At 43.2% G+C, this 14,442-nt stretch overlaps 1 protein-coding gene across 2 annotated transcripts in view; it reads right to left on the bottom strand.

Moving 5' to 3' along the window:
• Positions 1 to 3,910: 3,910 nt before the first annotated feature.
• PRMT8 (protein arginine methyltransferase 8) overlaps positions 3,911 to 14,442 on the bottom strand; it is a 106,872-nt gene continuing 96,340 nt past the window's right edge. For both annotated transcript variants that reach the window (XM_054999319.1, XM_054999320.1), the window contains exons 8-10: positions 12,389 to 12,539; positions 7,266 to 7,387; positions 3,911 to 3,994 (exon numbers count right to left, since the gene is read on the bottom strand). In XM_054999319.1, coding sequence (XP_054855294.1) covers positions 3,911 to 3,994; positions 7,266 to 7,387; positions 12,389 to 12,539 — 357 coding nt within the window. The remainder of the gene's footprint in view (positions 3,995 to 7,265; positions 7,388 to 12,388; positions 12,540 to 14,442) is intronic.

Below are 14,442 nucleotides of genomic sequence, written 5' to 3'. Positions count from 1 at the left end.
CAAAGGGAGGGCAGACATGCAGAAGAACCACGTCCAAATCAATTCCAATGCTTGGGGATCAACTGCTAAGAAAATCAGGAATCAATCAAGTGTGCAGAAAAGCTTGTACATCTCTATTTTTCTCAGAGCATGGGTGCATAGAAAACTAGGTATCAGAATATTAAATGTTACAGAACTAAGAAGAAGAAACAAAACACAAAGCTAACAAAGTCAATGGTGTTAACTTCACATTACTTTCAAAGGAATCAGCACAAGCAAAGCTGAAACTTTGAAACAGAGGCTGGTTGATGTGTACTTCCCTCTATTCCTCCCTATTCCAGGTACTTGCCTGGCATGCCTGCACTCAGTGTGCTAAACCATTTAACTCTTTCTCTTCCAACTGGGAGGATTCCTCTTTGACTTAGCCTGAAATGGAAGTTGACTGGACACACTTCCTGCTATTTGCTTTACTCAGTTATAATCAGCAGCATGTCCTCTGCCTTTATGGCCCTACAGCAGGAGATCCAAAAAGCTATCTACCTTCCCTCTCCCTGGCAGATGAGCATATGGTTATTGCTTCCCTGCCTATCTGTCTCCCTAAAGAGGGACCAGCTCCTTTCAGCCTGAAACCTGAAGACTTAATTGCTTTGTCCCCAGGCTGGAGTGTTTTCTCTGAGGTCAGCAGCCTCTAAAGTTGTTAATGAAAGCATCTGCCATTTCCCAGTGACAACAGTTGTTAAGCTAAGGGCTGCTGATGCTTGAGGGCGGGGTGGAAATTGGGGGGGGGGGACACTTGAGGTTTTCCCTTGCATGAGCTTCTGTGGGATGCTTGAGCGAGAGATGCCAGGGTTTTCAACAGTGTAATGTTGCACTAACTAGGGTTGCAGGTAGGCCCCTTCTTTCCCTCACTCCCACCTTTTGTCCCCTGGCATTACTCACCTGGTCGGGGGAAGGAGGGACGAGACAGTCCAGGAGCCACCGGAGCATATGGCAAAACGGTACACAAACAGTCTTGAAGCTCTGATAACACACTTCCAGTGTAGAACTGGAACATACGGAGTCTCAGTGGGCCCCACATCTTCCGTTTTTCACCAGAAGTGATGTCATCAGGGCCTCCCAGGAGCATGCACACACGAGGAACCTGGATCAAGGCTCTGTCCCCGCCTTGCGACCCCCTGTCCCCTGCTTCTGAAGTAAGGGAGGCTGGCAACTGTAACTACAGGGCATGGACATGTCCCAGAATCACAACTGATCTCCAGACCACAAAGATCAGTTCCACTGGAGAAAATGGCTGCTCTGGAGGGTGGACTTTTGGGCACTATACCCTTCTGAGGTCCCTCCCAAAATCCTGCCCTCCCCAGGCTCTGCCGACATATCTCCCACAATTCCCCAACGCAGAGTTCGCAACCTTAATACTGACATCGGGCTGTACCTAGTATTAAAGAGATTTCAGATATGCCATGTGAAACTTGGTCACCCTCCTAGGCTTGTTAGTCTCTTGCTGTCATTGGCACTAAGAAACAACTGAAGCTCCGTCATAAACTACTGAAAATCTTGAATAGCCACCTGGTTGGCCCCTGAGATTTCAGCAGGCATCTTCCATACACTTCCCAGGGGCTGAAGGGACAGAAACTTGCTCTGCTTTTTAAAAAAAATGAAAACAGGTATTCTGGAAACTGAAATCAGCATCTGCAACGTATTTGACACTCTTTATGCTTCCACAGACTTGCGTCATCCCTGCAGCCCCAGGTATTGTGACCCCAAAGCCTTTTGTTCGATACTTCTGACTTGAAACAGAAACAAAGGCGCAAAAAGCAAAGGAAAACCAGTGAAGATTACATATAAAGTTTGTGTTTATTATGAAGTAAAATGATATGGTAAGAAAAAAATCCACCATGGCAAAATGCATGTCATCAGTAGTCTTTGCTAAAGTATACTTTAGACACACAACATTCAGAGCCCATTTGGTTAAGTTCCAACAGGTTTCCATGCAAGTTCCATTCATAAACATCACATTCAAGAGATAAAAATCTTGACAGTTTTCTTAAACAAACAAAAAAACCTCTATAACCAGCTGGATAGGCATCTGCATAGAAATCTGTAATGAAAGCAAAATCAAGCAAAGAGAAATCAACCTTGGAAGTTAAAAAAACTTTCAATGTGTAAATAGGAACAAAGAGCTGTGTTTTGGGGGGAAAAAAGAAAACTCACTTTCTAACTTGGACTAATACATAGCTGGAAGTACTTCTCAAAAAGTGCAGTACAGAACACCATACAAAAAGCCAGAAATTGCTCCACACGCTCAAAATGAGAAGCACCCGATCTACTATTGTGCTCATCTACGTTTCATGGGTTTCAGAAGAAACCGAAAACTCTGATTGGGGTTGCAATCTAGTGCAGTTATAATCTCAACTAGTACTGAAGGGGAAACCAACCAACCAACCAACCACAAAACAAAGTTCTATGATGAAACAACATAATTCTTCTGACAGACAATATTGGTGTATATTTTAATACTGCAAAGACTCTCAGTCATCTATGGACAACCCCTCTGCCCTTAAGTATTCTGGTAAGAAAAATACCACAGTATGCATGGAAGAATCCTGAAATTCATAATAATTGAATATAATTTGTATTTGTGTCTCAAACTTACCAAAATAGTCAGGACTCTTTCTGTAGGGGCAAACAGAGGAGATATTGGTGATCCGTGACTAGATCTCCCATTCTGTTAAACTTCTCTAAACAGTAGCCATAAGAGCCCCCAATTTTGTTCAAGACTGTGGCCTTGGAGGAGGGAGGTTAGCCCTTTCCCCAAACCCTTTTCCCACTGCAAATTACACCCCTCCCCCATTTTATTTAGAAGGAAAACCGTATGGGAAAACGCACGTGTAATGTTTTGCCATGTAAATTTATTTGTATGTTTTATGTCAGCTAATTAATACAGGGTTGTGAATGTTTGCTATGGTTTAAAATGCAGGCCTCTAGAGAAAGAAAAAGGTGTTCTGTGATTGGATGGTAGCTGGGTGGTAAGGGGCGGAAAGAGCTACAGTTTAGCCAGAGCGTGGAGAGGAAGTGTTCAGTCCAGGGGTTTAGTCAGTTAGGCAGTCTGTGTGAAAGTCTGTGTCTGCGTGTGTGAAGGAAGTTCAGTGTACTGATCAAGAGTCCTGGGTGAAGACAGAGGAGGAGCGAAGTGGTGAAATGTGAGGGACATGGGTGTATTCTTTTCTTCATGTATATTATTAGCCCAAGTAGCCACTGGGGGAACCCGCTTATGAATTACTCTGAAATAATTACATATAGCTACTTATAAATAAACTATTTTTGTTTAAGTAAAATGTCTACATCATCTAGTATAAAGGATTCCTTTTTACCTCACAGCCATCCCCATGCGCTGTTATCTTACCAAATATAACAACACTTTCCTATACTACAAGTTTAACTGAGAGAACTAAGGTAGCACTTTGGTGGCAGCAAAAACCTGTTGGGAACACTAAGGAAAGCAGTGAGGCGGCAACATACAAGTCTCATAAAGGGGGCAAAACTCCACAGCGTATCTTCCTCACCAGGGCAGATCGTGCACTGAAGGGACAATTTATGTCAGGAAAAGGGAATGGGGAAGGAAGGGAACTCCACCTCATTTAGCCCCTCAGTCCTGTGGTGACCGTTTAGGATGTTTAATGGGATGTAAGATCCGGTTGTGGCTCTCCAATCTCTTGTCTATTTGGTCTTTAGATTGCCTAGATGACTGAGTAAAGGTCTATAAACTGTACATTCATATGAGGAGCCTTGTGGCTCTTTGTGCTGCGAACAGGAGGGGCAGAGCTACCAACTTCCCATCAGAGAGTGAGAGCCTTGCATGTGATTGTTCCCAGTACGAGTTGCAGCAGATCACGGACCAACATTCTTGTCCTCTTCCAAGGAGAGCCTCTCGCTAGCGCATTCTGTAGTCGTTAGATATAGACGTGTCGCATAGTTGCCCTTTAAAATCCAAATCTACTGTGAAATCCAAATCACGCTGTAATGAAGATTTAGGCATCGCGTAAGATTTATGCAGCTGATAAAAAGCTGATGCCAGAAGGAAGGTTTAACAACACCACAGAACTCTTATGAATTCTTTTGTGACACAAATTCTATTCCAGTGACATACTGTAGCGGCTAAGAGAGGAGGTCCTCAGGCAATCCACTGTTTCTTAGCTTGGCACCTATAAATCAGGATCATAACGCTGGCACCCCTACATTGCTTTAAAGTATTATATGATAATGAAATCCAATAATTTATAAACGAATAATGATTTCTCAGGAGTTGCATCACATTTAAACTCTTCAGACCCCAGTTTTTAGCACTTGAATAATTGTTTGGATATGACTAACTGTCATCTAGTAATTACGTGTGTTAACATCCACGGATTGATTTGGAATTGCAGTGCTGTTGCCTGGTATAGGATTTTGTCCTGGCTGTGATTTTTTTTGGAAGCTAGCCAGCTGCACAGGAGGGAAAGCGGTATGGTATAGCCTGATCTCATCAGATCTCTGAAGCAGGGTCGATACTCGGATTGGTGAACACCAAGGAAACTCTGCAGAGGAAGACACTGGCAAACAACCTCTGCTTTGCACTTGTCCTGAACACCCCTTGCTGGGGTCATCATGCGTTGATTGTGACTTAAGGGCACACACACACAACCAGCTGCATAAGCAATTGATGACTGAGGCTAATTTTTCTCTTGGGGGAATGTGATTTCATGCATATGGATTCCCCTAATCCAATCTATACTGAAGAATATTACGTTGCATGTTTGAAGTACCCCCTGGAGGTACTTACGTAAATTTATTTCTTCAAAATGTGTTATGTCATTGTTGTCTCAAACTGCCACTGCAATGTAGCATCTTATGGTTTTTATGAACTATATCATGAGAAGATGTTGCTGCAAATTGTTGCAAATTAATTCTTCTTAGAAGCATTGACTTTTAAAGCTAATTTTTATCAGTGTATAACTGACAAAGGAATTTATTAGGAAGCTTGTAGATATACTCATATGTTAATGTAGTTAGCAGGATATCTCCAATGAAGCATTAAATAGTGGCTATTTTTTATAATACCTGGTTTGATTAGAAATGCATTTTATTCTTTCTGAATCAACCTTATTCTCCTCTTTCATGTTTGTGTCTCTATACTCCTGCCAAGATCTGAGGAGAATATTTACGTGTTTCTTTATCACATCATAATAAAGAGTCCAGTAGCACCTTTAAGACTAACCGACTTTATTGTAGAGAACCACAGCTCTCTTCATCAGATGCATGGAGGGTATGAAGAAACTGGCCAGAGATATATACGGGGAGAGAGGAGGGGGGAGAGGGTGCAGGGAGTGAGGGGGGAGAGGATGCAGTTACTTCTGGTAATGAAATAACCATCCAGAGTCTCTATTCAATCCACGTAAATTGACTTGTATTGAATAGAGACTCTGGATGGTTATCTCATTACCAGAACTGCCTCCAGGTATTCCATTCCGATTTTGCAATGGAGGGAAGGGGTCACACCCAGCCTGGATTGCACACTCCACCTTTTTCATGACTTTTGCAACTGATTTTTTTTTGTCTTTTTAATGAAAGGTTTTGTATTGTTAAGGCCTATGGCCATATTCAATAAATCATCCTATCCTATCTTAACTGATTTGCATTTCCGTGGCCCTCACTCCCCTCACCACCTATATATCTCTGGCCAGTTTCTTCATATCCTCCATGCATCTGACACAGAGAGCTGTGGTTCTCAAAAGCTTATGCTACAATAAAGTTGGTTAGTCTGGACTCTTTACTATTTTGAAACTACAGACTAACATAGCTAACTCCTCTGGATTTATCACATTGAGTATGGAAATGCAGTAAAATGGGACCACCTGCCTGGGTGCCAGAGTGGTTTGCGCTGGTGCACTTTTGGACTAGCATGTCTGAGAGCCAAGCTACAAGTGACGAATGACAGGTGCCTGGCAAGTGAACAGACTCACGTGTATTCCTCTCTGTTCACTTGCCATTCACTCGCGCTCCACTTGATCAAGTGGAGCGCAAGTGAACAGAGAGGAATACACGTGAGTCTGTTCACTTGCCAGGCACCTGTCATTCATCACTTGTAGCTTGGCTCTGAGGCCAAGCAGTGATAGGCGGGAGTGGGACAGCAGAGGGAAGGGCCACCTCACCACAGCACAATTTACTCGTTTGGGATTCAAGAATTCTAAGAGCTCACCAAACTCAATGGCAATCCCTTAATGATCTGACAATCCAGTAAAGGAAAAGCTTACTTATAGAAAACTCTTAGAGCTCTTTAAATAACACTTAGAAAACACTTATTTAAAATTTAGAGATGGAATACTCTGAAACAATTTAATGGATACTTAACCTGCAAATAAATTAAATCAACTTGTTCACTTTACAGAGGGCCAAGCATGTGACCAAGTGGAGCACAAGTGGAGGGCAAGTGAACAGGGAGGAATACATGTGAGTCTGTTCACTTGCCATTCAAGTGTCATTTGTCACTTGTAGCTTGGCCCTAATTCTCACTACCAGCAAGAGACTACTTATTTGTAGATTTCTAAACACCTGAAGGTATCAATTGGCAAGGGAGGATGTGGTTCCTATTTTCTTTTCAAGAGTCCACTAGCAGTGCAAGTCTAAGAATGGCTTCTTGGGAGTAAGCCCCACTGAGTAGACCTGAATGCAATTCTGCTTAGAATTCCTCTGTTAACTAGAGAAACATAATTGACAAATGAGAATGCATTTCAGAGAAAAAAACCTAAACTAATCTCCCATGATTTCTCTTAGTTCTATTTCAAGATACCTGGATTAACTTAATATTGATATGCTTGAGCACGTACAAGAGAATGCATATGAAACCTAGATCATGCATAAGCACTCATTGTGGGCTTCCTTTTTTCTATAAGAACAGTAAATGGGTTCATGTGTCCCAACTGAGCCCAGAAGGAGATGAGAGATACAGGATTCTGCATGACCACAGCAATAATGCTCATCCTGACAGTTAATTTATTGGATTTAATTTCAAATAAAAACATCATATAAGGACAGAAAGGCAGGAGGGAATAGGTGAATCTATAATAAACTTAATCACACACACACTCCCTGATGTGTGATAAACTTCTGAAGACTCAGTTGAGTAATCCACATATTCACAGACTGGCATAAATGGATGAGATGCCAACTGCATTTCAGATATTTCAAACCAAACAGAACTTCCAAAGCAAGAAACCCCTCTGAAATTCAAATAAGCCAACTCAACTTACCACATTGTTTTCATTCGGTTTCATGGACAGAGTACCAAATATTTCTTCCCCTCTTCTTACAGTTAGGTAGTCCTCCAAGTAGAATACTGTTTGCTTCCAGTGGGTATAAGGAGCATCTGGAGCTACAGAAGACATTAAAGACCACAGACAACACTAAAGTGTAGATTATGTAATGAAGGAGATGGAATGGTTGACCGTTTCATCCGTGGGTGCAGTATGATCATACAAACTAACTATAAAAAGCACCAGGGCTTTTTTTCAGCAGGGACGCGGTGGAACGGAGTTCTGGAACCTCTTGAAAATGGTCACATGGCTGGTGGCCCCGCCCCCTGATCTCCAGACAGAGGGGAATTTAGATTGCCTTCCGCGCCACTGAGTGGCACGGAGGGCAATCTAAACTCCCCTCTGTCTGGAGATCAGGGGGTGGGGCCACCACCCATGTGACATTTTCTCCGAGGGCAACCCAATGAGTTCCACCACCTCTTTTCCCAGAAAAAAAGCCCTGAAAAGCACCATAATAATGTAGCTGCAATTTTGCTTTGGAATTTATGTAAAAAGTATAAGCTCCCATCCACAAAATAATGTTGGGAACATAAGCCTGAGAAAGTTGTTGAAAATGAGAAAGTTAAGATCTTGGGGAATTTCAAATCCAAATGGATAAAAAGAACATAATACTCCGGATATTTCTGTGGCTTAAAAGTAAGGTCAAACTGATGTGAAAATAACAACAGGACAGTTGAAAATGGCCACAGCATTTGGAACATGCCATATACTTCACTGACTCCTAGATTCTAGGATAAAATCCAAGTTGGTGGAGGACCCAAAAATTCCAACCCAAAAATTTGGTGGACTGTGATAACATTAATGATGATGATGATGGAGGAGGTTACAGTGCATAGTTTGTTTACCGAAACGTTGCTAAATGGTGGACTGAGCAGCACTTTGTACCTCCTGGGTGTACAGAGAACTTGCAGAACGTGGTACCGGACACAGAATTCAGCTTCTGCAGAATCTCAACTTTAACATTTAAAGAGACCTTTTCCTCTCCCTTATGGTCGCAAAGACGGATTTGAAAGAGTGTGGGCGATGCCTTTTGAAGTCTTAGAAGCCAAAGAGATGCCTGGCTTCCTGCTCCTGCCCCAGATTGAAAAGACTGGAAACAACTGAGCAGAACACTGGCAGAATACTTTGCGTAAATGATAGAAGATTTAACTGTTCTTAATTTGCACAATTAAAACAAGTAACGGAATCGGGATTATTTTGGCACATTCAATATTTTTAAACACAAGACTACAGGATGGTTACTACATTTCTGGCATATCCATTTCTGGCACATCCATTCTGAATGCAAAACAGGAGTGGAATGGGAGGAGGAGCAGCATGGGGAAGGGGTCCTGCTCCCTGGCCCACCCCGGATAGCTGTGGCCCTGCCCCCTCAAAGGAGGGAGGGAAGAAGAGGGCGCCCTCCAAACCTGCACTAGGTGAAGCTTGTCTGGGCATCCTCTTGCACTCCATGCAAGTCCTTCCCTGGCCTGCAAGGGGTTCGCCTAGGGCAGCCGTACGCATAACTCCTCACCCAGCACAGGGTTTGGGCCACCAGCTTGCAGCGGCAGTGGCTGTCCTCAGTGCTCACAGACTGCCTTGAGGTCACTTGGATCCAGGATAGCCACAGCAGGGCTGTGAGTTTTCCCGATGGCCTTAATGTCCAGTCCACCCCTGAAGCAAACACATGCATAATGTGCCCCCACAGGGTACATCACATACGGATAATATGGCCATGGAAATATCAAAGTCAAAATTCACCAAACATTGACTAATAAACAATTAAGTCCCTTATCACAGTTTTTATGGTCATGGAAATATGTCATAGAATCATAGAGTTGGAAGGGGCCTTACAGACTATCTAGTCCAATTCCCTGCCCAGTGCAGGAAAAGCACTTCGTGGGGATAACACAAGAAAAGCTGTGTGATATTCTCCCGGCCACTGAACGAACAAATCTGTTAGCTGAGACTCTTGCCTGAGAAGAATGACTGTTTGCCACTTCACCCAGGCTACGTCTCAGCTGGAGCAGCCTACAGGGCCACTGCTAGAGAGTTAGGGTGAGCTACAGGAACCCAGATTTCACAACAACCCCTTCAAGTCTCCTGATAAACACAGGAGAAATTCTTCTCAGGTTGTGCTACAGAATTTCTAAAGCATTCTGTTCCAGCTGACTCTCACAATCCTGCCGGTGAAAACACCAACACTCTTAAGCAATAAAGAGTTGGGTGTCCCTGGAGTGGCCAGGTTCAGTGGGCCTGAAAACCTCACAAGTGAGAGGCTCTACATCATTTTGACAAATGCTAGGAATGTCTGAAAAATCGAGGAAGGAGAGCCACTTACAAACCAATGAGTAATTTCCTTATCCTTCCCACTTGCCTGCTGTGCAAACTCGGGCAATCCAAATGAAATTACTTGCTATAAATATTGATCTACATTTCCTGCGCTGGTCATAGTCACACACAGTGGCAGTTTTACAAGCTAAATTCCGTTTCTCCCAGCATTATAAATGTGCATCCATCCAGATAAAATCAAGATAATCAAAAGCATGGAATGATAATAAACGATTCTCGGGGCTGATTCAAACTCTGCATGTTTCACTCATGGACTTTCAACAGACACGTTCTGAGAGTTTCCTGCTGGGAACTTAATTCTTGGGTGCACGAGAGCCCCATTCAAACCAGGAGTGCAGCACACAAGGAGAAGGGTCTTAAGCTCCTCCTCCAAGGCCATTTTCCTGACCTGAAATGGCCTGAAAGCCACTATTTGCCAGCTGGGGAAACTTATATATACTGATGGCTACTTATGAGTTTCTCCTATGGGGCAAATAGTGGCCCTTGAAGACTCTTTCAGGTCAGAAAATGAGTGCCAGTGGAAGGCTTAAGCCTATTCTCCTTGCACGCCACTGCCCTGATCCAAATGAGGCCTGTGGGTTTCCAGCACAGAACTCCAGGTCTACATCTGATCCTAAGCCCTTCTGGTGGTCACATGTCTACCACAGGAGCTTTGTAAGGTGTGAATGGGCCCTGATGTGAATGGTCCCACAGAATCTGCCCAAAGAAGTGTAAGTAAATAATTAGGCATGCAAAAAGAGAATTTGAGGAGCAGATTGCAAAAGGCAACAAGAGAAACCAGAAACATTTCTTTAAATACATTCAGAGTAGAAACAAGCTAGGGGTTCTGAGGGAAACCAGGAAGTTACAGGCCAGTTAGCTAACGTCTGTCCCAGGCAAATTAGTAGAAACTGTAGTTATAGAATCATTGGGCGTATAGAGGAATAAAGCCTGCTGGGGGAAAACCAGCGTGGTACGGCTTCTGCAAAGGCAAGTCCTGCCTCACTAATCTTTTGGCGTTCTTTGAGAAAGTGAACAAATATACAGATAGGGATGACTCAGAGCCAAGCTACAAGTGACGCCTGACACAGGTTGGACACTTGTCAGCTTCCCTCAAGTTTTGATGGGAAATGTAGGCATCCTGGTCTTGCAGCTGTAATGGAGAGCCAAGCTGTAAAACCAGGACGCCTACATTTCCCATCAAAACTTGAGGGAAGCTGACAAGTGTCCAACCTGTATCAGGCGTCACTTGTAGCTTGGCTCTCAGTAGACATTATCTACTTGGACTTTCAAAAGGCTTTTGACCACGTACCTTGCCAAAGACTCCTGGGTAAGCTTAGCAGTCGTTAGATAAGAGGATGGATCCTTGTTGGCATTAAAAATTGGTTAAATGACAGGAAACAGAGAGTAGGAATAAATGAACAGTTCTCTCAATGGACAGAAGTTAGCAATGGGGTCCCACAAGGATCAGTCCTGGGGCTGGTGCTATTTAATTTGTTCTTAAATGATCTGGAATTGGGGGATGAACAGTGTAGCGGCCAAGGCTGCAGATAACATGAAATTATTCAGGATGGTAAAACCAAAGCACGCAGCTATGTCACAGCAGTAAAAAAAGGCAAATTCTTTGCTGGGGATTATGAGGAAAAAGACTGAAAACAAAATAACCAGTATCATAATGCCCTCGCAGGCTCATTCAGAACACTGTGTGCAGTTCTGGTCACCATATCTCAAAAAGGACATCGGAAAGCTGGAAAAAGTTCAGAAAAGGACAACCAAGCCAAATAGGGATTTGGAGCACCTTTCCTATGAGGAAAGGCTAAAGAATTTTTTTTCCAGTTTAGAAAAGAGACGAGTAAAGATTTCTAAAATTATAATAGAGAGAGGTTTATAACATTATGCATGAGATAGAGAGGGTAGAAAGAGAACTTTTTCTCCCTCTTGCAAAATATAAGAACTTGAGAGCTTGCAATGAAACTGATGCACAGTAGATTCAGAATGGACAAAAGGATATACTTCTTTATCCAAGGATTGTATACTAGATGTGGAATTCACTGCCAGAAGATGTAGTGATGGACACAGGAATAGACAGATTTAAAAGGGGACTTCACAGATTCATGTAGGATAGGTCTATCAAGTGGCTAGCGGCTACTAGCCACGGTGACTAAAGGAAACTTCTGCATTCTGCATACCAATGCCAGGAGGCCACTTCAGGGGAAGGCCTTGGCTTGTATGCCCTGTTGTTGGTCCTCCATAGTAACTGGTTGGCCCTTGTGTAGGCAGAGGGGGAAGTAGGAGAGGATCTTGGCCTGGAACTTGAGCTGGGGGCTCAGCTCCAACAGCAGAGCTAGCAGCAGTACTAAGGGGAACTCCCGCAGGACCCAACTGGACAACATGGGGCAGAACCAGGCAGCAGGCAGCAGGTCTAGTTTCATCCCGTCCCCCGCTGGATTCGCCCTGGCTTGCCTGCCATGCTAAGTTTCAGACTAGATTGATCACTAGTCTGATCCAGCAGGGCTCTTCTTACATTCTTATATTCCATATTTCTGATTTATTATTATTATTGCTGCTACTACCATTTTCATAATGAAAAAAACGAAAGGCTAACTTTTTATTTCAAATGAAAATCTGGAATGCAGGGGGGGGAGGTGGCATATTACTGAGGGCGCTGCCCCATATGCACCCTGTAGGTACAGGCCTGCATTAGAACAACCTGAACCATAACATGAGGACGATATCAGAAAAGAATTTACCTGTAGAAAATCCCGTTTTCTTGTGGCATTTTGTAAACTCTATATTAAAATACGTAACCAACGCATGTACGTAGTCGTTGCGCTGAATCTGGAGGCAAAATGCAGAGGTAAACACCAGGTCCTCTGGCTTCACTGTATAAATATCCACTTCCTATATGGAGAAAGGAAAATAGGGCATTTAAACAAATCTATGTAACTTTTCTACCCCAGATGACACTTGATTTTCTTACTAACAGAAAGTCATAAGCCAGTAAGCCAGTGGGCAGATTTTTCTTTTTCTTTTTAGTAAGCCCCTTTGAGATGGAGATACCAGACATCATTTCAGAGTTTAGCACAGAGGAGGGCTAAGATTTATATAAGGTCATGGCCTGCTTTTGGATATATTCAAGACAGAAAAAAATTAAAAGCAGTATATTTATTATTTATTTCCCATCATTTCAAGCACAGGGAAAACAAGATGCTGCTAGACGCCCCCCTGACTGCCTGGCCTGACTGTGCAGCCTCTGCACAGTAAGTAAGAAAACAAAACACACAAACTTTTTAGTGTGTGTGAGGGGGAGTTGTTACTGCTTCGTTTCCAGAATCTGGTTCATCGTTAAAGCAGCATTCTGGAAGCTGCTTTAACGAGGCAAACCACTGAGTTCTGTGTGTAATTTCAGTTCATTGTTTCCATTATGCACACCCCTAGATAAAACTACAGGCATACAGCTGAACAGCAAAAAACTACAGAATATGATAGTAGAGAAAATGAAATATGCATAATGAAATATATAAATGCAGTCCATTTTCCCTAGATTTGAAACTCACCCAGGTGCATCATGTGGTGGCTGCTGTGACATAGTAACAATTTGTCAGATGATTGCCACCACACCTGAGAGAGTTAAGCATGTTGTGTGGTACCGAATTGCCCAGTGGTTGCTGCTGAGGCCTGGCCACAATGAGCCCTCCCTCCAGGGCTGAGGAGGGGAGCAGGAGTAGACTGAGAGGCCAAAATAACCCTGGGAAGGGCCTCCCTCCCCTTGCATCTGCTTGCATTTTACTGACAGAAACCAAGGCCTGAAGGCTTGTAATGTTCTTGTGGTTGCCTAGCAACATCCAAAATTGCTCCACAACTCTCAGAGAGAATTCATTTCTTAAATATATACATGCTGCTTCTATTATTTTGGGGCTTTTAACTTCATATATGTGTGTGTATGTGTGAGAGAGAGAGTATAAAATTTCAGTATTTTCTGAAAACCTGGGACTTTCCTCAGGTTTGTAGAAAGAACAGTACTGTCTGCTCATGCATTTAAGCATCCATATCTAGGGCCATATTGAGATAAAACAAGTAGGGGACCTGTGCGACTTGTGGGAGGGATCCTATCCTTGCCTGCTGGGCTAGCCACTTGCCAAGCTGCCTTCTCGTTCAGTCACTCACTCGTTCCCCTGCTCTGCCTGCCCGTGTACCCCCTGCAGCTCCTCCTGCCCCCACCTCTACTAATCCAGCTGCTGCTGCTACTGTACCTTCCCATGCAACTCACATCCTCTCACCCAATTACCTGCCCATCTCTCTGGCTTCTGCTTTCTCTGCTGTGACCTTGTAACATAGAGTTTCAAGAGCTCAGCTTCCCCCAGTAAGTACAGTTTGGGAGCTTTTATAAACTCCTTATCTTTTTCTTTCATTTTCAGATATTTTTGCAAAATTGTGGTTTATGTAATATTGGTAGGAAAATCTCCCTTCTCTCTGCATGGTCCCAGTCTCTGGATTTAAGGATTTGCAACTCAGGCCAGGTTGAGAATTAGGTATAACAAGCTGGGGTCCATGAGAATCAAGTGAGGATCCCATCCTCCTCCCCCCCCCTTTCTCACTCACCCTAAGTTCCCTTTGAAGCGCATATACTAATACAACTCCTTAACAAGGCAATTGAAATAAGGTACAGTTTGAGGTATAATCACATTAAAATTACTTTTTGCAGTGCTGTATCAATGTGCATATCAGTAAAGTAGAAGGGAAAACATGCAAATGAATGGAAAACGGGCCATTACAGGCAACTTTGCATGTTCCCCTTCTGGAA

Source organism: Eublepharis macularius, chromosome 15 (genome assembly GCF_028583425.1).
Source record: "Eublepharis macularius isolate TG4126 chromosome 15, MPM_Emac_v1.0, whole genome shotgun sequence".
Taxonomy (NCBI): domain Eukaryota; kingdom Metazoa; phylum Chordata; class Lepidosauria; order Squamata; family Eublepharidae; genus Eublepharis; species Eublepharis macularius.
This window is presented reverse-complemented; position numbering and strand designations above follow the sequence as displayed.